Raw genomic sequence first — 27,954 nt, forward strand, 5'->3', positions numbered from 1 at the left:
TATTAACCCTTGCCTTTCAGGCATGTCATGAATGAGGCAGGTCAACATTAAAGAACATTTTATTTAGTTCACAGGATTTGCAATGAAAATCCAGGAAAACAACAACAAAACAACGTAAAAAAAAAAGACAAAACAACAGCAACAAAAAACAGGAGAAGCCCTGGTTAAAGGGATAAGAAGCCAAGGATATAAAGCCTAATCCTGGCACCTCTTGGAACTTGTTGAACAAAAAATTTTCCTTGCAGGGTGTAATGCCGAGTGCAGGACCTTAGGGGGCGCTGTATGACACAAGGATTCAAATAACACTAAAGATCGAACCCGTCATGCACCTGCCCCCTGCATGACAACTAACAGTGTTGCCTGGTAAATAAGCCTGAGAATCACATGTAGATCTTTTTTTCTAGTTGAATATTCATAAAAACTCCAAGTAAAATAAAATATATTCAGTAGTGCTGCAAAAAACAAAACAAAAAAAACGGAAAACCCAAAAGTGCCTATGAGTTATGCATACAGGGTGAAGACCGCCAGCCGCAGCATTATACAGGGTGAGGACCGCCAGCCGCAGCATTATACAGGGTGAAGACCGCCAGCCGCAGCATTATACAGGGTGAGGACCGCCAGCCGCAGCATTATACAGGGTGAAGACCGCCAGCCGCAGCATTATACAGGGTGAGGACCGCCAGCCGCAGCATTATACAGGGTGAAGACCGCCAGCCGCAGCATTATACAGGGTGAGGACCGCCAGCCGCAGCATTATACAGGGTGAGGACCGCCAGCCGCAGCATTATACAGGGTGAGGACCGCCAGCCGCAGCATTATACAGGGTGAGGACCGCCAGCCGCAGCATTATACAGGGTGAAGACCGCCAGCCGCAGCATTATACAGGGTGAGGACCGCCAGCCGCAGCATTATACAGGGTGAGGACCGCCAGCCGCAGCATTATACAGGGTGAGGACCGCCAGCCGCAGCATTATACAGGGTGAAGACCGCCAGCCGCAGCATTATACAGGGTGAGGACCGCCAGCCGCAGCATTATACAGGGTGAAGACCGCCAGCCGCAGCATTATACAGGGTGAGGACCGCCAGCCGCAGCATTATACAGGGTGAGGACCGCCAGCCGCAGCATTATACAGGGTGAGGACCGCCAGCCGCAGCATTATACAGGGTGAGGACCGCCACCCGCAGCATTATACAGGGTGAAGACCGCCAGCCGCAGCATTATTTGCTCGTGTAAACCAGTAATTTTACTTGTATTGCAGCTGCTTAATATCTTAACACTCTCTGAATCTTTATCCCTCAGTATTGGTGAACTGGAGCAATATCGTATCAATAACATAACGTGATACAATATCAAGGTCACATACGGGCTGTACATTTCTTACAGATTGAAAGAGACTGCGGAGCGATTTCTCCCTCTGGTCTGGAACACGAGATGAAAGGATCTGCGGTGTCTACATCTATACGGATATCTTCTCCTCCAGTTGCAAAAGATTCTGTGTTTCTTCATGCAGCACCTAGAAGCGTTTCCGCTGGTTGAACGCAAAAAACTAATGAGTAATGGCGAATTCAACGGAAAGTCATTGCAGTAAGAGCTTCTTTTCATTGCATCAAAAAAACAGCTGCTTTAAAGGGGTACTCCCACATCAGTCTTCTTTATGGTATAGGAGACTTCCGTAACTGACAGACTTTAATGGAGAGCCGCTCACACACGTGTCCACCTTTCCACTAAGTCTCCTCCTATATTGAGTATCCTTGGCTTGCTATACGGAGGTTAGAGGACAGCTGTTCCGCTCCGCTGATAGTTTGGAGTCTTAGAGGTGGGACACCGACCCATGTATCCTGTGGATAAGTCATATATGGTGTAAGTGGGAATACCCCTTTAAGTCTGGGTTATCCAATACTTTGCACTTGCTGCGGTGTTACAATAAAACTGATTGCTTCTGGGCACCTATCAATCCAATTTCTCCATCTGTCTTGCAGAGACCTGAGCAGCCCTGGCCTAAAGTCTTGTAGTGCATTATTTAGAGGCCCCTCAGTATTTGGAAGCCAGAACCAGGGGTAGGTCCAAAACACAGAAGAGGTGGAAATATTTCCATTATACTTTTTCTATGATGGTTCCCCTCCTGGCTTTGCCTTACAAATCAGACTCCATGTGAAAGCAGCTGAAATGTCTGAGGCTTCTCTGGGTCTCAGGAACCACGGGAGCAATGGAAACCCTGCATGCATATTGCCTTTTTCAGAAATTGGTCCTATCTCCTTGGTGATGCACGGCAAATCCGCTGACCAGTGAGTTACCCTGCGCCCTTCAGTAACCGTACCTATTTTGTGGTTTTATTTTCTGGAACAAAGGCGGACCAATCAGTGGCTTATCCTGTGCTCGGATCCATCTGTACACCTGTGTAGAAAACCACGGGTCTGATACGCTGTGAAAGAAAAAGAGCTTCTAAGTAGCAGATACGCGGATAATACTTCTACATATTACTCCAATATAACGGCCTTCACTTACTTATTAAAGACTGAAGTGGGAGTAAAGGGTATTCCCTCCCAGATCACCAGAGAGGGCCAGCAGGTGGCGCAGTCTTCAGTCCCACCTGCAATATCAGACATGTTTATTTACATCACCGCAAACCGTCATTAGTTCAGATAAGCCAAAAGCAATACACATTGTGACGGGACACACCGGCAAAACATCACACGCGTGTACAATTCACAAGTTGTTCCTTTTTTCTCTAGTCAGTGTAATATTATAAGACGGCAGTCTCCAACCCGATCTGTGTGGTCTGCCATCGGAGGCCGGTGTTGTGACATGAACCTGCTACTATACGACATCCATACTGGTAAGACTGCAGACATCTAGGATTTAGACAGCTAGTACAACTGAACCCGTATATATATCCTGGGGATATGTCAGAAATATACCTGATGGGCAAACCCCTTTAAAGGACGGGTGTCGGGGAAAAAATAATTTTAAGATCAATTTGCTTTTAGTGTTTTATTTAAAAAAAAATTACTTATTTGTGTTTTACTTTTTTCTTTCTTTTTCTTGTCTATCGGGGCTGCCATTTTTTTTTTCATTTCTGTATGTGTCGATTAAAGAGGCTCTGTCACCAGATTTTGCAACCCCTATCTGCTATTGCATGTGATCGGCGCTGCAATGTAGATTACAGTAACGTTTTTGTTTTTTGTTTTTAAAACGAGCATTTTTGGCCAAGTTATGACCATTTTTGTATTTATGCAAATGAGGCTTGCAAAAGTACAACTGGGCGTGTATTATGTGCGTACATCGGGGCGTGTATTATGTGCGTACATCGGGGCGTGTTTACTACTTTTACTAGCTGGGCTTTCTGATGAGAAGTATCATCCACTTCTCTTCACAACGCCCAGCTTCTGGCAGTGCAGATCTGTGACGTCACTCACAGGTCCTGCATCGTGTCAGACGAGCGAGGACACCGGCACCAGAGGCTACAGATGATTCTGCAGCAGCATCAGCAGGTAAGTAGCTACATGGACTTACCTGCTAACGCCGATGCTGCTGCAGAATCAACTGTAGCCTCTGGTGCCGATGTCCTCGCTCGTCTGACACGATGCAGGACCTGTGAGTGACGTCACAGCGTGATCGGGCAGAAGCTGGGCGTTGTGAAGAGAAGCGGATGTTACTTCTCATCAGAACGCCCAGCTAGTAAAAGTAGTAAACACACCCCGATGTACGCACATAATACACGCCCACTTGGACTTTTACTTTTAAACACGCCCAGTTGTACTTTTGCAAGCCTCATTTGCATAACTACAAAAATGGTCATAACTTGGCCAAAAATGCTCGTTTTTTAAAAATAAAAACGTTACTGTAATCTACATTGCAGCGCCGATCACAGGCAATAGCAGATAGGGGTCGCAAAATCTGGTGACAGAGCCTCTTTAACGACACATACAACGATGGAATACGGCACATACATCCCCATAGAGAATGCGAACGGGAGCCGTTCCATCCACTATGCTGTACGCCGTCTGTGTGGGAACGGCGCATGCGCCGCTCCCACACAGTCCAAATGGAAGGTCTTCGGCCGAGCGACATCCGGCGCCATTTTCTTGCAGACCGGAAGCCGCGGCCGGACAGTCAGATGACGACTTCCGGTCGCGGCTTCCAGACATGTGTTCTGAAGCAAGCACTAGGAGCGGAGGGAGCGGACGGACGGGAGGGAGCGGTGGCAGGAGCGGGTAAGTTATGTTTGTGTGTGTTTTACTGTGTGATTACCACTGTATCTAATCCTACTACACGGTGTATTCGCTCAAAAAATAGCGACACACAGTGTAGGAGGTTTGAACGTTCAATCCCCTCCTTTCTCCTGGCACTAGTCAGGATAAGGGAGGGGGGATTGTTTGAGGACGCTAGAGCGAGCGTGTCTACCCCAAATTTGCAGCATACAGCAATGAGGTTGCTTTACCACATGCCAATGCTGCAATTTTGGGAACTGCTCCCTCTAGTGACCAGCACAGGGAAATGTTATAAATTAGAATCTAATTTATAATATTTCCTGACTTGTGAAAAAATGTAAAAAAATTATAACAATGTCTAATCATGTATACACTAACTGCTTAACTAAAAAAAAATTAAAAAAAAATTCTAGCGACACATTCCCTTTAAGAGCTGTTTCATTTATGCCGAGATGTCTGGAATGAAATTTTGTAGAAATACTTTTAATCAAACTGAAAATATAATGTGGATGAGTGTATAGGGGGATTGGGAGGCTGCAATAAGACAGACAACACCATTCAGGGACATGTTCTTTTTAATAGTATAGGTCCCTTGGTAATAAATCAATTAAAGGCGCCCCCCCAATGCCAGGAGACATCCCGCAGGGTTATGAGTTAGTTGAATATTCATGGTCACTCAGCAAAGCATTATACAGGGCCTAAAATCTGCTTAAAGTATTTTACAAGATTTGGGCGATTATTGAAAAACCCCTTTACTGTACCCTCTGTAGCGTTATAAACAAGGAGCTGGTGAAGGGAGAGTCAGTCAATTAAAATATTTTTATTTATTGCAGACTGCAAGGACTTTTCTGAAATTTACCTGACTCTTGGAAAACCCCTTTATAGTAAGTGCACACAGGGTGGATATGCCGTGTAAAAAAGGACACTGCGTATCTGTCCTGGAAGCTGCAGGGAATTCCACCTGAAACACTGCACCAAATTGTAGGGCAGTTTTTTCGGGCAGAAAAAAAATAAATTCGTACTTACCCCTGAGCATTGTCATAGTGACACATCCCTCTGAGTACAACCCGGCCTCCTGCGGTGATGCTGCAGTCCATGTGACCCTACAAGAGTGACATGGGGGGGATCATCACCCAAGGAGGCCGAGCTGCACTCAGAGCGGAGGATCGCGTCCCTATGACGATGGTCGGGGGGAAGTATGAACATTTTAATTATTATTTCTTTTTTGCAAAAAAAAATCACAAAATGTGCCTATTTGCTGCGGGTTTTACCTCCCTATTGAATTCAGTAGGAAAAACCCGAGAGCAGCGATTCCGCAGCATAAATTGCCACGCTGCCTATTAGAAAAATCTGCGCCGCAGCTCAATTCATGAACGTTTTCTTGGCTTATTTTTTCCGCTATGTGTGGATGAGATTTGTTCAAATCCCACCCACACCGCTGCTACTGTACTACTCCGCGGGTTTTCCGAAATTAAATCCGTTGCGGAAAATCTGCAGTGATCACACGGTGCGTCCCTACCCATAGGGGTCTTGTCACACAGTGCGGCCAAATCATGTTTTTGCCACAATTTTCACAAATGGCTACTCTGGCCACCACTTGGTATGGCCCTCTGCACTGTCTAGTAGAGGGAGGGTCCTAACCTCTGTTACCTCCAAATACCCTAATCAAATCCTCGATGTAAGAAGTGTATGGGAACTAGTACCAGCTTAATATTAGAGTTCACCACTCGTTGCACGAATTCTCACTATATTCCTAGAAACAATAAAACTTACAAAGCTGCTTTATCACAATCCTCAAGGGCCAACATATTTCACAGTCGGGTCGTAAGCAGGCCATGTAGTGCAGGAAGATAAACCTGGTAATGTTACAATTCGGATCTGAAATATACAAGTTATTAATACACTTACATTTCCGAGGACTTCACTTAAAAGTTCACAAAAGTTTAAAGAATTAAAGTTGTTTTTTTTTTTTTTATATTAAAACTACACAGGGTTATTTGTGGTCTGCACCATGGATACACATAGGGGAGCATAAGAGCTGTGGACACAAAACAGAAGGATATTCTTAATCAATTCTATTTACACCTTTGGCTACGGCACCATGGGCGTCACTCGGAAGTCACAGTAAATTTGCGCTGTTACCGTCACTCACAGGCAAACTCAAATGTTTTACTATGTGGCAAAAGTGGGAATTCTTGCGACCAGCAACTTTTTTCCCATCAGTGAAACATTGAGGTTGTGCGCGAGTCACAGTAATACCGCGATTTTACCGCCTCGCCGTAGCCTAACAGCAGATTTTATTTTATGGTGTTTTTTTTTACATGAAAGTGATATTGTAACGAAAACAAGTAGTGAGTGCGGCGGCTGTGCTGTGGTTCCCTTGATTGATGGAGGTCCCAGCAGTCAGACCCCCCACCAATCAGAAAGTCTATCATATCCTAGAGATTTACCGTCACTTTCTGTAATGAGAATATCCCTTTAAGTGTAAATGCTCTCCCTAAAAATACGTAACCATTTTTCTGTTTTCGTCATCTTACATTTGCAGTTACAGCCAGCTACACAGAGGTCAATGTGTTTGAGTAAGTTCTGCATTGGTTGACACTGAGGAAGGTCACAATCCCAAAAAATTCCGCAAAGCCTCCTACGACACATGCAGGACCAGGCGTGAAACATCACAAACAGAGTCTGGTTGAGTTCCTTAGCGGTCTTATTGTCAGCGCGTATGACAGATGGTAACATGTTTTTCTGGTGTATTTGCTTCTGTAAGAAACGACAAACCAAAAAAAATCAAAAGACAATAAAAATAATATTTTTAAACAAAGTACCTTTGCTATGTTATATGGATCAGGGGTCCTCAACTGGCCGACCGTGGATGTCAGTTGTCTGGACTAGTGGCGTCTCCAGTATCGGACATACGGGGGAGAAGCCCGGACTTTTGGCCCGGAACCCCGGGCGACTGCCACATTCATTTGTAGACACAAGAGAAACGCGGCGTCATGCACTATTCAGTGTAAATATGGAAAATATCAACTCTTTTATTATACAAAACATATGAGATAAAATAACAATGAGGGTCCCATAAATGTACAGCTATACAAGGGCTACACGTAGATGTTTAATGCAACTGCTATAGTCTGGTGTCCTCTCAAATAGTGTGTGTATATAGTAGGTAATGAAAATGAAAGGGGTAAACCCACCTCCTTTTCAAAAAATGGATAAAGGATCCTAGTAAAATAACTTACCCATGTGTGCTGAAATAGACAGTGTGCCCAGGTATAGCGCCCGACGTGCGTTCCGCGTTTAATTGCTTTCTCAAGGGTTACTGGATCACTTATTGAAAAGGAGGTGGGTATACCCCTTTCCTTTTCGGTACCTACTATATATACACACTATTTGGGAGGACACCAGACTAGCCGTCTATTTTGCTGTTCTAGTAGATTTACTCCTTTAATGCCATTTTTTCTATGTGGATATTTATATCAAACTTCATGAACTCTGCTATTCTACCCATTGTGCTTTCTTCTGCTTACATGGAATACACCATCGTGTCGCATTGCATTAAACATCTACGTGTAGCCCTTGTATAGCTGTACATTCATCGGACCCTCTTTATTATTTTATCTCGTATGTTTTGTATAATAACAGAGTTGATATTTTCCATATTTACACTGAATAGTGACTGACGCCGCGTTTCTCTTGTGTCTACAAATGATTCTGTGGAGTTTCTTTTTGTCACTTTCAAATATTTTTGGATATGAGATACAGTTCTGTGAATCACCCAGCCAAAGTGTTACTCGCTCTGTGAGATATATGTGTATGGGACTGCCACATTCAATTGTATCTGCGTCCTCAGGATATAGATACAACCGTTCACTAGGCTAAAGGCGATCAATAAGACACTGGGACAGGATCCCTGCAAAGGCCAGCAAGACAACATCACTGCATCAAGCCGGCCTACGCAAGGGGCGCATCTTGGTATATCATAGGCTGCAGGCCTATCGTAGCAGCTCAGTTCATCGTGGGAATGGGGCTAGGTAATTACGAGATTGTTTTATTTGTTTGGGGGGAACTAGGGCACTATCTAAAAGGGGCATTGTGTGGCAATCCCTATAAAGGGCATCGTGGGGCACTCTCTTTAAGGGGCATCGTGTGGCGCTCTCTATAAGGGGCATCAATAGGCACTCTCTATGAGGGGGCTTCGTGTGGCACTCTTTATGAGAGGGCATCGTGTGCCATGCTCTATGAGGGGGGCATCGTGTGGCAGACTCTATGAGGGGGGCATCGTGTGGCAGACTCTATGAGGGGGGCATCGTGTGGCAGACTCTATGAGGGGGGCATCGTGTGGCAGACTCTATGAGGGGGCATCGTGTGGCAGACTCTATGAGGGGGCATCGTGTGGCAGACTCTATGAGGGGGGCATCGTGTGGCAGACTCTATGAGGGGGGCATCGTGTTGCACCCTCTATGAGGGGGAATTGTGTGGCACCTTCTATGAGGGGGGCATCGTGTGGTACCCTCTATGAGGGGGAATTGTGTGGCACTCTCTATGAGGGGAGCATCGTGTGGTACCCTCTATGAGGGGGAATTGTGTGGCACTCTCTATGAGGGGGCATTGGGACATATTTATTTGAAAACCAGGTGACTGCAGCTTAAAATGGCTGATGTTACCAGAGGGCGGGAGAAGACCTAGTTGACATACAAAGGAAACAAAATAATATGTAGAGGATCATTCTCAGCACAGCTAAGCTCTGATATAGAGCACACAATATCATCTTCCCAACACTGGTGACGATATACAAAACTCAGATGTTATGAACGGATTTTTGCTCAGTGAACAGGTAACACCGTTATTCTCCAACATTGGGTCATAGCGAGTCATAAAGCTGAACGCAGGCAGTCAGTTCTCCCTCTGTAATTAATTTCACCTCGGATAATTCCTAATTGTTAGAAGAGTCCTTGACAATAAGCCGATCACAAAGTGTCCTCCAGCGATCAGCTGTAATTTGTGGGGAAACCTGGCAGCAAGTGTTACATTTTCCTGCAGCGCCACCACAGGGGAAATGAAGTATTACATCCATATGAATAGTTTGTCTAAGGCTCTGTTCACACGCTTAATAAAAACGTCTGAAAATACGGAGCTGATTTTCAGCAACTCGTGTTTTTGGAACTATTTTTCTATGGAATCAATGAAAAACGGCTCCAAAAATGGCTCAAGGGACCTGCACTTCTTGTTCGTGGGTGTTTTTTTACACGGCCGTTTTTCAAAATGGCCGCGTAAAAAAACGCCCCGTCGGAACAGAACGCCGTTTTTCCCATTGAAATCACTTGGCAGATCTTTGGAGGCGCTCCGCTCCCGGTTTTTCGGCCGTTAAATCTACATTACCTTAGTATTTTGAATGCGATCTTTACTCAGGTTCCAGACCACAGGACATTCCTTATTCTGGCAACTCATCCAATGTGAAATGATTGTCCGAGCAGCAGAACATCTGGGAACTAATGAGAAGATATAACGATCCAACAGTTTATACCATCTTTTAAGAATAAAAACGAAAAACATTTCACTTTCCTAAATCAGAATTCCCCCATGGAAAGTCCCAAGATTAGGGGAACTGCAATAAGGATAAATGAGTCACTGGAAATCCGCATTCATTAGTGACGAGAAGTAAAGTGTGCATGCCGGAGCCCGGGAACTCTGGACACAGCCAAAGGTCTTGAATCAGGGTCTGTTCACACGCAGTGACGAAAAACTTCTGAAAATACGGAGCTGATTTTCAGACGTTTTTGTAACAACTCGTGTTTTTCGCGGCGTCTTTTACGGCTGTTTTTTGATATGTTTTTCAATGGAGTCAATGAAAAACGGCTCCAAAAACGTCCCAAGAAGTGACACGCACTTGTTTTGACGAGCCGTTATTTTACGCGCCGTATTTTGACAGCGACGTGTAAAATAAAGGGTCGTGGGAGCAGAACATCGTAAAACCCATTGCAAGAAATGGGCAGATGTTTGGAGGCATAATGGAGCCGTTTTTTCAGGCATAATTCGAGGCGTAAAACGCCCGAATTACGTCTGAAAACCGTGCGTGTGAACATACCCGTAGTGTTTTATATTGCAAAGCAAATTACATCTTTCTATAGGTCAACACAATTAACGAAAAAAAAAACAAAAAAAACCCACTGAAAACCACAAAACCTTATCTCTACCATTTCCCGGTGACCACTGATGAAGTATTTGGACCTTTGGGCCTCAGCGGTGGTCAACTCAGCAACTCAATACAATTTGAAGTGGGAGTAAAGCCTCAATCTTACTTCTGCTGGAGGCCAAAAAATCCAAAGCCACTCCAACCACCCCAGGAATAATTGGGGAAGAGAAGGATAAGGCCCCCTGGCATACGTAGGTACGGTTCGCAATTACGGGCACGGACGGCCGCAGACTGTCACCAGCATTTTCGGATCGTGCTGCCATGATCAAGTATAGTACAGTCCGTAAATTCCAAAAATAGGACATGTCCTATTTTTTGCGGATCCTTTCTACAGCCCGGACACCTTCTCGTAAATATACGGGAAGATGTCCGTGCGCCAAAGAAATGAATGTATCTGTAATTTGATCCCCAATTGAGGATCAAAATGACTGTCCTGTGCATGGGGCCTTAGCTGGCAGAGAAATGCCCTCCGATCTTCTTCTTATGACCAAAAGCCGATATTTGTATTAACTCCTGAACATGAAAAGTATACACATAATGTTGTCTGCAGTGAACTTACCTTTGCAGGAGAGCCCAGCTCTGCAGTACTTAATGTGGCCGAGGATTGTGTCCACGCTCTGGCACAGGGGCAGAGAGCTGTAATGCTGGTAGTCGTTGTCAGCACACGCCTCACAATCGTGTATGCGGAACAGGAAGACCAGCTGGTTATACAGGTGATGGCAGACGGTTTGCACCGTGAAAAAGGATTTGACCTCTTCTTGTAAGAGCAACTGAAAAGTAACAGGAAGAAATTGTGAAAGAAAAAGACAAATCCCCTCATCCCTCCCGTTACAACTCTCGCTTTACAATGATTTCACTTTAGAATGGCGACGATACACCATCTCATTGGTTAGACGTGCAATCAGTGGTGGTCTGGCCACTAATCCCAGCAATGAGGGGTCCCTGTTCTTGCTGGTGTTGCAGAGGTCAAACCCTCACTAATCACACTTGTATGGCATCTTTAATTGAACAAATGAAGACGATGTTAACTTCTGACCTGCAAAAGTTGTATGTAAACGTGCCTGGGTTGCGGTAACCGATCGTTTTCCATATTATATTTAAAGTACCTGGATCTTTCGCTTGCGATCTTTACTTAGGTTCAAAGCAACAGGGCACTCTTTCTTACGGCAAATCTTCCAATGAGACATGACTGCTCTTGCAGAAGGACAGCCGGGAACTATTGACAAAATGTAGATTCAAAAATGTAAATGTTCTCATAAACAACAAAAAACAAACCCCACGAACATCTCATGTTGTCTTCCTCCAACATAATTCACCGTTGGAAACTCCCAAAATGAGGGGATATATAACTAATAACCTGCCGACGATGGGTGAGAGCGGGTAAAATGTCCATGCTGGGCAGTAGTGCCACTCTTGTACCCACATCTGTCCTAACTTCACACTTTCCCTGACTCTGCTACATGCCCTTAACTGATACCGTAGAGCTGGTCCTGAATGCACAAGATAAGCCCCTGCCGGAGGTGTCTGGTCACGGTATATTCCCCTCTTCCCATTGAAATAAACATGCACGGCAGGCTTACGGGGGGTCTGACAAAATAATCAACAGCTGTCACATGTGTATGGCGAGTTTAAAGAATAATTGTACTTTCATAAAACTTTCATAGAGACATATCAGAAGTTTTGATCGGTGGGGGGGGGGGGGGGTTGGGGTGCAGAGACGTCCACGGTCGTTGAAACGAACGTGCAGAAGTGCTTGCCACTCTCGGATGTAATTGGTTCCGCTCATCAGCCTGAGGATGGGGCTCTTATAATTTACATGTGAGCCCGTCTTCACGCTGATGAGCACCGGTCACAGCCGGAGGCGCTGAGCGCTCCTCCACCTTTGTTTCAGTGATGATGGCGTTCTCAGCACCGGACCCCACCGATCCAAACTTATGAAATATCACAAGTGTAAAGAGGATCTGTCACCAGTTTATTCATTCCCCGTCTCATCAATAATCTAATCGGCGCCGGGATGCTGATAACTGCAATGTCATTTGTCTTAAAAAAAAAAATATTATTTGCAAAGTTCTGAGAATTTTTTTGAATATGCTAATTTGTCTATATTTGCCAAATAGGAGGTGACTTTTTCATTTTACTCTGAGCGGTGTCGTTTTCTGCATGACGCTGTCCAATCAGACAAAAAGTAGAAAAAGAAGCCTCCAGCTCACCTTGTTTGGTATTTTGCTCAGATGAACCCGCACGGATCCTCGTGTCGGCACACGATGAATAGAAAGCAGCGAGAAGGAAGAGTTGGATCCAGCGTGAATGTGTATAAAATGGAAGCTCGTTCCAAGTTTAATTATTCAAAGTCTAAAACAGGACCTGATTGAAGTGTAAAATCCTGAAGTGTGAGGAGAGATATCGTAGGTGAAGTGAGGCTCTTATAGTATACGGAGTGATCTTATAGTACACGGCGTGATCTTATAGTATACGGCGTGATCTTATAGTATACGGAGTGATCTTATAGTACACGGCGTGATCTTATAGTATACGGCGTGATCTTATAGTATACGGAGTGATCTTATAGTACACGGCGTGATCTTATAGTATACGGAGTGATCTTATAGTATACGGAGTGATCTTATAGTATACGGAGTGATCTTATAGTACACGGCGTGATCTTATAGTATACGGAGTGATCTTATAGTATACGGCGTGATCTTATAGTACACGGCGTGATCTTATAGTATACGGAGTGATCTTATAGTATACGGAGTGATCTTATAGTACACGGCGTGATCTTATAGTATACGGAGTGATCTTATAGTATACGGAGTGATCTTATAGTACACGGCGTGATCTTATAGTATACGGCGTGATCTTATAGTATACGGAGTGATCTTATAGTACACGGCGTGATCTTATAGTATACGGAGTGATCTTATAGTATACGGAGTGATCTTATAGTATACAGAGTGATCTTATAGTACACGGCGTGATCTTATAGTATACGGAGTGATCTTATAGTACACGGCGTGATCTTATAGTATACGGAGTGATCTTATAGTATACGGCGTGATCTCATAGTATACGGAGTGATCTTATAGTATACGGAGTGATCTTATAGTACACGGCGTGATCTTATAGTATACGGAGTGATCTTATAGTACACGGCGTGATCTTATAGTATACGGAGTGATCTTATAGTATACGGAGTGATCTTATAGTATACGGAGTGATCTTATAGTACACGGCGTGATCTTATAGTATACGGAGTGATCTTATAGTATACGGCGTGATCTCATAGTATACGGAGTGATCTTATAGTATACGGAGTGATCTTATAGTACACGGCGTGATCTTATAGTATACGGAGTGATCTTATAGTATACGGCGTGATCTCATAGTATACGGCGTGATCTTATAGTATACGGAGTGATCTTATAGTACACGGCGTGATCTTATAGTATACGGCGTGATCTTATAGTATACGGAGTGATCTTATAGTACACGGCGTGATCTTATAGTATACGGCGTGATCTTATAGTATACGGAGTGATCTTATAGTACACGGCGTGATCTTATAGTATACGGCGTGATCTTATAGTATACGGAGTGATCTTATAGTACACGGCGTGATCTTATAGTATACGGAGTGATCTTATAGTATACGGAGTGATCTTATAGTACACGGCGTGATCTTATAGTATACGGAGTGATCTTATAGTATACGGCGTGATCTCATAGTATACGGAGTGATCTTATAGTATACGGCGTGATCTTATAGTACACGGCGTGATCTCATAGTATACGGCGTGATCTCATAGTATACGGCGTGATCTCATAGTATACGGAGTGATCTTATAGTATACGGCGTGATCTTATAGTATACGGAGTGATCTTATAGTACACGGCGTTATCTTATAGTACACGGCGTGATCTTATAGTATACGGAGTGATCTTATAGTACACGGCGTGATCTTATAGTATACGGCGTGATCTTATAGTATACGGAGTGATCTTATAGTATACGGAGTGATCTTATAGTATACGGAGTGATCTTATAGTATACGGCGTGATCTCATAGTATACGGCGTGATCTTATAGTATACGGAGTGATCTTATAGTATACGGCGTGATCTCATAGTATACGGAGTGATCTTATAGTATACGGAGTGATCTTATAGTACACGGCGTGATCTTATAGTACACGGCGTGATCTTATAGTATACGGCGTGATCTTATAGTACACGGCGTGATCTCATAGTATACGGAGTGATCTTATAGTACACGGCGTGATCTTATAGTATACGGAGTGATCTTATAGTACACGGCGTGATCTTATAGTATACGGAGTGATCTTATAGTATACGGCGTGATCTTATAGTATACGGCGTGATCTCATAGTATACGGAGTGATCTTATAGTATACGGAGTGATCTCATAGTATACGGAGTGATCTTATAGTATACGGCGTGATCTCATAGTATACGGAGTGATCTTATAGTATACGGCGTGATCTCATAGTATACGGAGTGATCTTATAGTATACGGCGTGATCTCATAGTATACGGAGTGATCTTATAGTATACGGAGTGATCTTATAGTATACGGAGTGATCTTATAGTATACGGAGTGATCTTATAGTATACGGCGTGATCTCATAGTATACGGCGTGATCTTATAGTATACGGAGTGATCTTATAGTATACGGCGTGATCTCATAGTATACGGCGTGATCTTATAGTATACGGCGTGATCTTATAGTATACGGCGTGATCTTATAGTATACGGCGTGATCTCATAGTACACGGCGTGATCTTATAGTATACGGCGTGATCTTATAGTATACGGCGTGATCTCATAGTACACGGCGTGATCTTATAGTACACGGCGTGATCTCATAGTACACGGCGTGATCTTATAGTATACGGCGTGATCTTATAGTATACGGCGTGATCTTATAGTATACGGCGTGATCTCATAGTATACGGCGTGATCTCATAGTATACGGCGTGATCTTATAGTATACGGCGTGATCTTATAGTATACGGCGTGATCTTATAGTACACGGCGTGATCTTATAGTACACGGAGTGATCTTATAGTATACGGCGTGATCTCATAGTATACGGCGTGATCTCATAGTATACGGAGTGATCTTATAGTATACGGCGTGATCTTATAGTATACGGCGTGATCTTATAGTATACGGAGTGATCTTATAGTATACGGCGTGATCTCATAGTATACGGCGTGATCTCATAGTATACGGCGTGATCTCATAGTATACGGCGTGATCTCATAGTATACGGCGTGATCTTATAGTATACGGCGTGATCTTATAGTATACGGCGCGATCTTATAGTATACGGCGCGATCTCATAGTATACGGCGCGATCTTATAGTATACGGAGTGATCTTATAGTATACGGCGTGATCTCATAGTATACGGCGTGATCTCATAGTATACGGCGTGATCTCATAGTATACGGCGTGATCTCATAGTATACGGCGTGATCTTATAGTATACGGAGTGATCTTATAGTATACGGCGTGATCTTATAGTATACGGCGTGATCTTATAGTATACGGCGTGATCTTATAGTATACGGAGTGATCTTATAGTATACGGAGTGATCTTATAGTATACGGCGTGATCTTATAGTATACGGCGTGATCTTATAGTATACGGCGTGATCTTATACCGTGTTTCCCCGATAGTAAGACACCCCCGATTGTAAGACGTATCGGGGGTTTCAGGGGGGTCGGCTAATATAAGCCGTACCCCGAAAGTAAGACATATGTCTTACTTTCGGGGAAACACGGGGGTATTGCCGCCTCCTGCCCACTTCCGCGCCGCCCCCCTCTCCATACGTCACCGCGCCTCCCCTGCACTTGTCAATGCCGCCTTAACGCCGAAGGACGGATATATCCGTCCTCAGCAGCTGCTAGTTCGCGCAGGAGGACGGATATATCCGTCCTGTGATGGCGCGGGTACTGAGACTGTACCCACGCGATCAGCGGCAGGAGCACGGCTGTTATACACAGCCTGGCTCCTGCTGCAACTGCCGGAATCGAAGCGCGCGCCGATTCCGGCAGTTTAACCCATTAAATGCTGCTGTCAATAGTGACAGCGGCATTTAATGTGTTTGACAGAGGGGGGAGCTCCCTCTGTCACCCGATCGGCGCCCCCGCAAACAAATCGCGGGTCGCCGTCGGGTTTCCATGACAGCCGGGGGTCTAACAAAGACCCCCAGGTCTGCCTTCAGCATCTGCCTGTTAGGCGATGCCGGAGGCATGACCTAATAGGTTGCCTGTCAGTTTTACACTGACAGGCAATAATGCTTCGGTATACTAAGTATACCAAAGCATTATATATGCGATCGGCACATCGCATAGTGAAGTCCCCTGGTGGGACTAAAAAAAAAAATGTAAAACAGTTAAATAAAGTTTGTGAAAAAAAAAAAAAAAAAAATTCGACTATTTTTTTCCAATATAAGACATACCCCGAAAGTAAGACATAGTGGGGCTTTTGGGGATAAAAAGAAAGTAAGACACTGTCTTACTTTCGGGGAAACACGGTAGTACACGGTGTGATCTTATAGTATACGGAGTGATCTTATAGTACACGGCGTGATCTTATAGTATACGGTGTGATCTTATAGTATACGGAGTGATCTTATAGTATACGGTGTGATCTTATAGTATACGGAGTGATCTTATAGTATACGGAGTGATCTTATAGTATACGGCGTGATCTCATAGTATACGGAGTGATCTTATAGTATACGGCGTGATCTCATAGTATACGGAGTGATCTTATAGTATACGGTGTGATCTTATAGTATACGGAGTGATCTTATAGTATACGGAGTGATCTTATAGTATACGGAGTGATCTTATAGTATACGGCGTGATCTTATAGTATACGGCGTGATCTTATAGTATACGGCGTGATCTTATAGTATACGGAGTGATCTTATAGTATACGGCGTGATCTTATAGTATACGGCGTGATCTTATAGTACACGGCGTGATCTTATAGTATACGGAGTGATCTTATAGTACACGGCGTGATCTTATAGTATACGGTGTGATCTTATAGTATACGGAGTGATCTTATAGTATACGGAGTGATCTTATAGTACACGGCGTGATCTTATAGTATACGGAGTGATCTTATAGTACACGGCGTGATCTTATAGTATACGGCGTGATCTTATAGTATACGGAGTGATCTTATAGTACACGGCGTGATCTTATAGTACACGGCGTGATCTTATAGTATACGGCGTGATCTTATAGTATACGGAGTGATCTTATAGTATACGGCGTGATCTTATAGTATACGGCGTGATCTTATAGTATACGGAGTGATCTTATAGTATACGGCGTGATCTTATAGTATACGGCGTGATCTTATAGTATACGGCGTGATCTTATAGTATACGGCGTGATCTTATAGTACACGGAGTGATCTTATAGTACACGGCGTGATCTTATAGTATACGGAGTGATCTTATAGTACACGGCGTGATCTTATAGTATACGGCGTGATCTTATAGTATACGGAGTGATCTTATAGTATACGGAGTGATCTTATAGTACACGGCGTGATCTCATAGTATACGGCGTGATCTCATAGTATACGGCGTGATCTTATAGTATACGGCGTGATCTTATAGTATACGGCGTGATCTCATAGTATACGGCGTGATCTCATAGTATACGGCGTGATCTCATAGTATACGGCGTGATCTCATAGTATACGGCGTGATCTTATAGTATACGGCGTGATCTTATAGTACACAGCGTGATCTTATAGTATACGGAGTGATCTTATAGTATACAGCGTGATCTTATAGTATACGGAGTGATCTTATAGTATACGGCGTGATCTTATAGTACACGGCGTGATCTTATAGTATACGGCGTGATCTTATAGTATACGGAGTGATCTTATAGTATACGGAGTGATCTTATAGTATACGGAGTGATCTTATAGTATACGGAGTGATCTTATAGTATACGGCGTGATCTTATAGTATACGGAGTGATCTCATAGTATACGGCGTGATCTTATAGTATACGGCGTGATCTCATAGTATACGGCGTGATCTTATAGTATACGGCGTGATCTTATAGTACACGGCGTGATCTTATAGTATACGGAGTGATCTTATAGTATACGGAGTGATCTTATAGTATACGGAGTGATCTTATAGTATACGGAGTGATCTTATAGTATACGGCGTGATCTTATAGTATACGGCGTGATCTTATAGTATACGGCGTGATCTTATAGTATACGGCGTGATCTCATAGTATACGGCGTGATCTTATAGTATACGGCGTGATCTTATAGTACACGGCGTGATCTTATAGTATACGGAGTGATCTTATAGTATACGGAGTGATCTTATAGTATACGGAGTGATCTTATAGTATACGGAGTGATCTTATAGTATACGGCGTGATCTTATAGTATACGGCGTGATCTTATAGTATACGGTGTGATCTTATAGTACACGGCGTGATCTTATAGTACACGGCGTGATCTTATAGTATACGGAGTGATCTTATAGTATACGGAGTGATCTTATAGTATACGGCGTGATCTTATAGTATACGGAGTGATCTTATAGTATACGGAGTGATCTTATAGTATACGGTGTGATCTTATAGTATACGGTGTGATCTTATAGTATACGGCGTGATCTTATAGTATACGGAGTGATCTTATAGTATACGGAGTGATCTTATAGTATACGGAGTGATCTTATAGTACACGGCGTGATCTTATAGTATACGGAGTGATCTTATAGTATACGGCGTGATCTTATAGTATACGGCGTGATCTCATAGTATACGGAGTGATCTTATAGTATACGGAGTGATCTCATAGTATACGGAGTGATCTTATAGTATACGGCGTGATCTCATAGTATACGGAGTGATCTTATAGTATACGGCGTGATCTCATAGTATACGGAGTGATCTTATAGTATACGGCGTGATCTCATAGTATACGGAGTGATCTTATAGTATACGGAGTGATCTTATAGTATACGGAGTGATCTTATAGTATACGGCGTGATCTCATAGTATACGGCGTGATCTTATAGTATACGGAGTGATCTTATAGTATACGGCGTGATCTCATAGTATACGGCGTGATCTTATAGTATACGGCGTGATCTTATAGTATACGGCGTGATCTTATAGTATACGGCGTGATCTCATAGTACACGGCGTGATCTTATAGTATACGGCGTGATCTTATAGTATACGGCGTGATCTCATAGTACACGGCGTGATCTTATAGTACACGGCGTGATCTCATAGTACACGGCGTGATCTTATAGTATACGGCGTGATCTTATAGTATACGGCGTGATCTTATAGTATACGGCGTGATCTCATAGTATACGGCGTGATCTCATAGTATACGGCGTGATCTTATAGTATACGGCGTGATCTTATAGTATACGGCGTGATCTTATAGTACACGGCGTGATCTTATAGTACACGGAGTGATCTTATAGTATACGGCGTGATCTCATAGTATACGGCGTGATCTCATAGTATACGGAGTGATCTTATAGTATACGGCGTGATCTTATAGTATACGGCGTGATCTTATAGTATACGGAGTGATCTTATAGTATACGGCGTGATCTCATAGTATACGGCGTGATCTCATAGTATACGGCGTGATCTCATAGTATACGGCGTGATCTCATAGTATACGGCGTGATCTTATAGTATACGGCGTGATCTTATAGTATACGGCGCGATCTTATAGTATACGGCGCGATCTCATAGTATACGGCGCGATCTTATAGTATACGGAGTGATCTTATAGTATACGGCGTGATCTCATAGTATACGGCGTGATCTCATAGTATACGGCGTGATCTCATAGTATACGGCGTGATCTCATAGTATACGGCGTGATCTTATAGTATACGGAGTGATCTTATAGTATACGGCGTGATCTTATAGTATACGGCGTGATCTTATAGTATACGGCGTGATCTTATAGTATACGGAGTGATCTTATAGTATACGGAGTGATCTTATAGTATACGGCGTGATCTTATAGTATACGGCGTGATCTTATAGTATACGGCGTGATCTTATACCGTGTTTCCCCGATAGTAAGACACCCCCGATTGTAAGACGTATCGGGGGTTTCAGGGGGGTCGGCTAATATAAGCCGTACCCCGAAAGTAAGACATATGTCTTACTTTCGGGGAAACACGGGGGTATTGCCGCCTCCTGCCCACTTCCGCGCCGCCCCCCTCTCCATACGTCACCGCGCCTCCCCTGCACTTGTCAATGCCGCCTTAACGCCGAAGGACGGATATATCCGTCCTCAGCAGCTGCTAGTTCGCGCAGGAGGACGGATATATCCGTCCTGTGATGGCGCGGGTACTGAGACTGTACCCACGCGATCAGCGGCAGGAGCACGGCTGTTATACACAGCCTGGCTCCTGCTGCAACTGCCGGAATCGAAGCGCGCGCCGATTCCGGCAGTTTAACCCATTAAATGCTGCTGTCAATAGTGACAGCGGCATTTAATGTGTTTGACAGAGGGGGGAGCTCCCTCTGTCACCCGATCGGCGCCCCCGCAAACAAATCGCGGGTCGCCGTCGGGTTTCCATGACAGCCGGGGGTCTAACAAAGACCCCCAGGTCTGCCTTCAGCATCTGCCTGTTAGGCGATGCCGGAGGCATGACCTAATAGGTTGCCTGTCAGTTTTACACTGACAGGCAATAATGCTTCGGTATACTAAGTATACCAAAGCATTATATATGCGATCGGCACATCGCATAGTGAAGTCCCCTGGTGGGACTAAAAAAAAAAATGTAAAACAGTTAAATAAAGTTTGTGAAAAAAAAAAAAAAAAAAATTCGACTATTTTTTTCCAATATAAGACATACCCCGAAAGTAAGACATAGTGGGGCTTTTGGGGATAAAAAGAAAGTAAGACACTGTCTTACTTTCGGGGAAACACGGTAGTACACGGTGTGATCTTATAGTATACGGAGTGATCTTATAGTACACGGCGTGATCTTATAGTATACGTGTGATCTTATAGTATACGGAGTGATCTTATAGTATACGGTGTGATCTTATAGTATACGGAGTGATCTTATAGTATACGGAGTGATCTTATAGTATACGGCGTGATCTCATAGTATACGGAGTGATCTTATAGTATACGGCGTGATCTCATAGTATACGGAGTGATCTTATAGTATACGGTGTGATCTTATAGTATACGGAGTGATCTTATAGTATACGGAGTGATCTTATAGTATACGGAGTGATCTTATAGTATACGGCGTGATCTTATAGTATACGGCGTGATCTTATAGTATACGGCGTGATCTTATAGTATACGGAGTGATCTTATAGTATACGGCGTGATCTTATAGTATACGGCGTGATCTTATAGTACACGGCGTGATCTTATAGTATACGGAGTGATCTTATAGTACACGGCGTGATCTTATAGTATACGGTGTGATCTTATAGTATACGGAGTGATCTTATAGTATACGGAGTGATCTTATAGTACACGGCGTGATCTTATAGTATACGGAGTGATCTTATAGTACACGGCGTGATCTTATAGTATACGGCGTGATCTTATAGTATACGGAGTGATCTTATAGTATACGGCGTGATCTTATAGTACACGGCGTGATCTTATAGTATACGGCGTGATCTTATAGTATACGGAGTGATCTTATAGTATACGGCGTGATCTTATAGTATACGGCGTGATCTTATAGTATACGGAGTGATCTTATAGTATACGGCGTGATCTTATAGTATACGGCGTGATCTTATAGTATACGGCGTGATCTTATAGTACACGGAGTGATCTTATAGTACACGGCGTGATCTTATAGTATACGGAGTGATCTTATAGTACACGGCGTGATCTTATAGTATACGGCGTGATCTTATAGTATACGGAGTGATCTTATAGTATACGGAGTGATCTTATAGTACACGGCGTGATCTCATAGTATACGGCGTGATCTCATAGTATACGGCGTGATCTTATAGTATACGGCGTGATCTTATAGTATACGGCGTGATCTCATAGTATACGGCGTGATCTCATAGTATACGGCGTGATCTCATAGTATACGGCGTGATCTCATAGTATACGGCGTGATCTTATAGTATACGGCGTGATCTTATAGTACACAGCGTGATCTTATAGTATACGGAGTGATCTTATAGTATACAGCGTGATCTTATAGTATACGGAGTGATCTTATAGTATACGGCGTGATCTTATAGTACACGGCGTGATCTTATAGTATACGGCGTGATCTTATAGTATACGGAGTGATCTTATAGTATACGGAGTGATCTTATAGTATACGGAGTGATCTTATAGTATACGGAGTGATCTTATAGTATACGGCGTGATCTTATAGTATACGGAGTGATCTCATAGTATACGGCGTGATCTTATAGTATACGGCGTGATCTCATAGTATACGGCGTGATCTTATAGTATACGGCGTGATCTTATAGTACACGGCGTGATCTTATAGTATACGGAGTGATCTTATAGTATACGGAGTGATCTTATAGTATACGGAGTGATCTTATAGTATACGGAGTGATCTTATAGTATACGGCGTGATCTTATAGTATACGGCGTGATCTTATAGTATACGGCGTGATCTCATAGTATACGGCGTGATCTTATAGTATACGGCGTGATCTTATAGTACACGGCGTGATCTTATAGTATACGGAGTGATCTTATAGTATACGGAGTGATCTTATAGTATACGGAGTGATCTTATAGTATACGGAGTGATCTTATAGTATACGGCGTGATCTTATAGTATACGGCGTGATCTTATAGTATACGGTGTGATCTTATAGTACACGGCGTGATCTTATAGTACACGGCGTGATCTTATAGTATACGGAGTGATCTTATAGTATACGGAGTGATCTTATAGTATACGGCGTGATCTTATAGTATACGGAGTGATCTTATAGTATACGGAGTGATCTTATAGTATACGGTGTGATCTTATAGTATACGGTGTGATCTTATAGTATACGGTGTGATCTTATAGTATACGGAGTGATCTTATAGTATACGGAGTGATCTTATAGTATACCGCTTCTATTCCCGACTGTGTTTTCAATGGGTGATACCTCCGGTTGTTTCAGTTAGCACGGTGATCCTGGTGCCATATGAAACATTAGAATCTCCTCTTTCATATGCCACCACTGTTCTAGGTGGTCCACAGCCTGAGATATGACTATCTGAAGTGACCCCACTCCCCTCCAGCCCCATGCACACGGCCGTGCCCGTAATCATGGCCCGGGATTGTGGCCACGGCTGCATTTTCGGGCCGTGCTTCCATACAAAGTATGGGAGCACAGCCCGTAAAATGGCAAAGAACGGACATGCTCCCTAAATTTCGGAACAGTTCTACGGCACGGACACCCAACCATAGTGTCCGCGGCCAATGTTGATGTAGCTTCACCTCGGGAGAATCGCTGCTGTTGACACCCACTTGTCTAGTTTAGCCTCATTTGCATATTTAGAAGAAAACTAAACGTTTTGGGACACAAGTTTCACTCTCGTTATCAGTGTGGCAGCGCCTGTTAGATTAGCGAGATCGGGCATTACTAAACTGGTGACGGATCCTCTTTTAGGACGTGACTCTTAATTGTGAGTGCGGACGGGTCTCTAAGCCCACTCTGCTTTCCCCTTTAGTTGCCAATCCTTAAAAAAGTGTAAGCAGTATGCACATGTAAATACACAAGCGGATACATTTCATATATAAATCAACAACGTAATTATCATGCGCCCGTCTTTGGCGTGATCTTACTTTGACAGGACATTCCGGCTCGGCAATACTTCATGTGGCTGAGTACGGCATCCACACTGGCGCACAGGGGCACGGCGCTGTACTGGATTATGCTGCACGTCTCCCGGCACTGGTCACATTCATGGGGGTGGAATAAGATGACCAGCTGCTCGTAGAGGAGTCTGCACACGCCGTCCACCGGATCTGAAGCCTCCATGACGTTCTGCACACGAGAGGGAAGAAGTCACTCGACAGCGAGCAAAAAATACGCCAAGCTTACCGAGAAGACAATCACACAAAGTGACAAGATTTTCCTGTAAATGATACAATTTCTACTAAGTTTAAACATTCAATAATAATTTTAAAAAATTCAGCAACTTTGTAATATACGGAGTATTTACAATTCTCACCATGATCGGTTTGCTGTCAGTGAATGAAAACATTCATAGCAGTGGCATAGGCTGTCTCCATATTTTGAGTGGCTGAAAAGTGATCCTTTCCTTGTTCTACTCACAGAGCTGAGTGTTTGTTGCAACTTCAACATACAAAGCACAGCTTGGGCCTCGTTCACATCGGCGTCGGGTTCCGTTTGGGGTTTCCGTTCGTCCAGAGGAACAGACGAACGGAAAGCCAAACGGAATCCATAGCTGCCGTTGGCATTAGCATTGATTTCGATGATAATGTTTCTGTTTCAGAATAAAATTTTTGATAAAAGGAAAAAAAAAAAAGAAAAAGATACGCAGGACGACACCGGAGCAAATACGGCGAAGTCCATCCGATGTTAAGAATACTCACGAGATCGCAGGGAGCCAGACAGTTGTGCTGCTTCAGTCAGCGACGACGCTCCTAAAAATGAAAGTACATCTTATAAATGAGTCACCACCGGACAAAACCCCCTCCACGTCATCCGACGTCCTCGTATGCAGCCGCACCTCTATACGTTACATCAGAGAAACACTATAGAAACGGGATCTGATAGAGAAGGGGGAATATACAAGGACTGGCGCGTCAAACAGTCTAAGGCCGAACGCATACGTTACATATTACGTGCGGTTTTGAATGCGGCAAAATCGCAACGTATTGTAGTGCCGGTAAAGCCTATGAGAGTCCAGGGAATCAATTCCAGGCATGTCAATTTATCTCGCGATTCCGGTTGCGAATTCTATCCCTGTAGTTCTAAAGAAATACGCAGCAAAACGTGTAGCATAAAAATGCAGCTATTTACGCATCAAAAACGGCACCTTCAAGTGCGATTTTTCCTGAAAATTTCTTGCGGTTTCCGGCGATTTTACTGCGTATTTTCAGCAGTAAAATCCGCAACGTGTGCAGGTCGCCTAAGGGTAAATTCACACGTAGCATAAATACTGAGGAAAATCGCAGCATAATACAGCAGCGGCAAAGGGGATGAGATTTCAACAAATCTCCTCCGCACGCTGCGTAAATGGTGAGCGGAAAAAAAACGCTTAGAAATTGACCTGCGTTGCGTTTTTTTTTTTAATCCGCAGCACGTCCATTGTATTTGCGTAATCGCTGCATTTGTGTTGCGGGTTTTCCAAATTGAATTCAATGGGAGGTAAAACCCGCAACAATTAGCAGATGTTGAGATTTTTGCGCCGAAAACCTGTAATTCCGCCGGAAAAAAACGCAACTCAGAAGAAAAAAAAAATCTTATACTTACCCAGAATTCTGTGTTTTTTTTCATCCAGGCCGGCCGTCTGGGATGATGTTTTGATCCCATGTGACCGCTGCAGCCAATCACAGGAAATGTGATCCCAGGGGGCCGGGCTGCAGGACGTCAGGGGGTATGTGTTTTTTTTTAATGTGCAGTTCTCCGCAGCGGACATTCCCGCCAAAAAACTGCACCACAACTTGGATAGGCTGTGTACTTTTTTGCAGCGTATCCGCCCTGTATAAACATACCCGAAGGCCGGATTCACACGAGCGCGTTAGGTCTGTATGCCGCCAGTATTTCACGGACCGAACACAGTGCCGGGAGGAACGCTACTAGCATCATAGTTATGTATGACGCCAGGAGTCCCGGCCTCGCTGCGGGACTACTGTCCCGTACTGAAAACATGATTACAGTACGGGACAGTTTCCCCGCAGCGACTCCTAGCGTCATAGATAACGATGATGATAGTAGCGCCGGCTCCCAGAAGTGTGTTCGGTCCGGTCCGGGAAATACAGCCGAAATACGGTCCATATATCATGTACCTAACGCGCTCGTGTGAATCCGGCCTAAGGGTCCATTCACGCGTTGCCATTAGAACCGCATCCAAAAAACGGCATGCATTTTTACCACAATTTAGTGCGTTTTCGCTCTCTCGAAAAACGCACCAAATCGCGGTAAAAACACATGCAGTTTTTGGACGCGGTTATAACGACACCTCAACATGTTGAGCCTTTGCCCTTTATGAATAACGGGGGCGATTTACGAATTAAAAATGCGTCAGCCCGTTGATGTTCGACAATGACTCGTAAATGGAGTCGATTTGAGTTTCCGGCGCACAGATATGCGCCTAATATATAAAGAGCCGTACCTCTTAATAAATCAGGCGCGTCGTACTCTGCCGATCTTTAGATTAGGACTAGCGTATGAAACGCCACTCCTAATAATTCCCCCCCATACAGCGTCTAGATAAATATGCATATACTTCAATGTATTTATGACAGTTTTCTGGCGTAAATATATTAAAAAGTGTTCGGGCCCATTCACCACTTTTTCCGACACGCGTTTCTCATTTATGAAGCTTTTGACAGGAAAGTGTCGGGAAACCATGACAGGTCCCATCTGGCGTTGTTTAAACCCACGCACCGGATTTATAATCATGGCATGCACCTTGTTAATATGCGTCACTGAGGGAGACATTGGCGCACTATTGCTTCGGTGCACCATCTCTTTATAATATCCAAATAAATCACTTGCGTAGTGCCCAGATGAGTGGTTTATGATAAAGTTGACCATGCAGAGGCTATTGCTTAGGACTAGGCAGGAACTACAGCTATGGGGGACCCAGAGAAAGTCACTGGAGGAGGGATGTAGAGTACATAAGCGGCTGTGTAACGTATATACTATATACGCAGGCAGCCCGCCATTTTAGGTAAGCAGAGGTCTCGCCACACAACATGGACGCTAAGCCCCGCCCACTCAGATAGTCCGAGCGCTCGTCGTGTTTTCTGTCACACATGCCGCGCATTTGTACAATGCGGCGTTCAATGAATGTGGAAGAGAAATAAGTGACGATAAAGTCGCCATAGAAGAAGCCCCAAGTCACCTCAAAGCCACGGCAGAGATCCTCTCCTCAGCGACGTCCCGATCCTCTGAGGTGGAGTTTGGGCGGGAGTTTCTTCTTCCGGCCAGTCAAGCGCGACGTGATTCTGAGGTAATTTCCGCCAGGCGCTGGGGCGCGTGCTGTTTCCGTTGTGTCTGATGTGTCTGGGAAGTTTCCCTGCTCAGCCTGTCAGACGTCATGGGACGGAGACTGGAGTCTGAATTTCATAAAATGGCGGAGCTGTCCTGTCAGTTGATAAAGGTTGATGTCTCCGCTACATTTATCATACGTATAAGATACAGTATACATTATTGTTTACCATAAAGGGCTCACAGTACACGTATACAGTATCCATAGACTTATATTTACACTAATATACAAGACCCATAGACTTCTATACATTACCCATAGACTTCTATACA

At 43.9% G+C, this 27,954-nt stretch overlaps 1 protein-coding gene and 1 long non-coding RNA gene across 8 annotated transcripts in view; one reads left to right on the top strand and one right to left on the bottom strand.

Annotated features, from left to right (window-relative positions):
- Nucleotides 1-43: 43 nt before the first annotated feature.
- Nucleotides 44-27,699, bottom strand: LOC142656001 (uncharacterized). 3 transcript variants are annotated; one of them, XM_075830801.1, is made up of 11 exons: nt 27,536-27,695; nt 25,056-25,106; nt 24,282-24,483; nt 11,515-11,624; nt 10,968-11,178; nt 9,595-9,704; nt 6,750-6,972; nt 5,986-6,090; nt 2,507-2,591; nt 2,319-2,423; nt 44-1,529 (listed from the first exon to the last, which is right to left on the bottom strand). In XM_075830801.1, the coding sequence occupies exons 3-11, from the start codon at nt 24,475-24,477 to the stop codon at nt 1,379-1,381; spliced, it is 1,296 nt and encodes a 431-aa protein (XP_075686916.1). In that variant the 5' UTR covers nt 24,478-24,483; nt 25,056-25,106; nt 27,536-27,695; the 3' UTR covers nt 44-1,378. The 3 variants fall into 3 exon arrangements, with proteins under 3 accessions (XP_075686916.1, XP_075686917.1, XP_075686918.1); XM_075830802.1 differs by lacking the exon at nt 27,536-27,695 and adding an exon at nt 27,100-27,363; XM_075830803.1 differs by lacking the exon at nt 44-1,529 and adding an exon at nt 1,553-1,839 and having other exon boundaries at nt 27,536-27,699.
- LOC142656003 (uncharacterized) overlaps nt 27,285-27,954 on the top strand; it is a 126,707-nt gene continuing 126,037 nt past the window's right edge. For 4 of the 5 annotated variants that reach the window (XR_012849579.1, XR_012849575.1, XR_012849576.1 and 1 more), the window contains exon 1: nt 27,656-27,793. This is a non-coding gene — a long non-coding RNA (uncharacterized LOC142656003). The other variant, XR_012849577.1, reaches the window with a different exon arrangement.

This window comes from Rhinoderma darwinii, chromosome 6, assembly GCF_050947455.1.
Source record: "Rhinoderma darwinii isolate aRhiDar2 chromosome 6, aRhiDar2.hap1, whole genome shotgun sequence".
In the NCBI taxonomy this organism is placed as follows: Eukaryota; Metazoa; Chordata; class Amphibia; order Anura; family Rhinodermatidae; genus Rhinoderma; species Rhinoderma darwinii.

Bases quoted from the DNA above. Each gene is read 5' to 3' on its own strand.
- LOC142656001 (XM_075830801.1), bottom strand. From the start codon at position 24,477: ATGGAGGCTTCAGATCCGGTGGACGGCGTGTGCAGACTCCTCTACGAG. The intron at 2,592-5,985 runs GTAAGTTTTATT...CTGATATTGCAG, and splicing joins GATTGTGATAAAGCAGCTTT to GTGGGACTGAAGACTGCGCC. The intron at 1,530-2,318 runs GTACGGTTACTG...GCGTTCAACCAG, and splicing joins AAAATAAAACCACAAAATAG to CGGAAACGCTTCTAGGTGCT.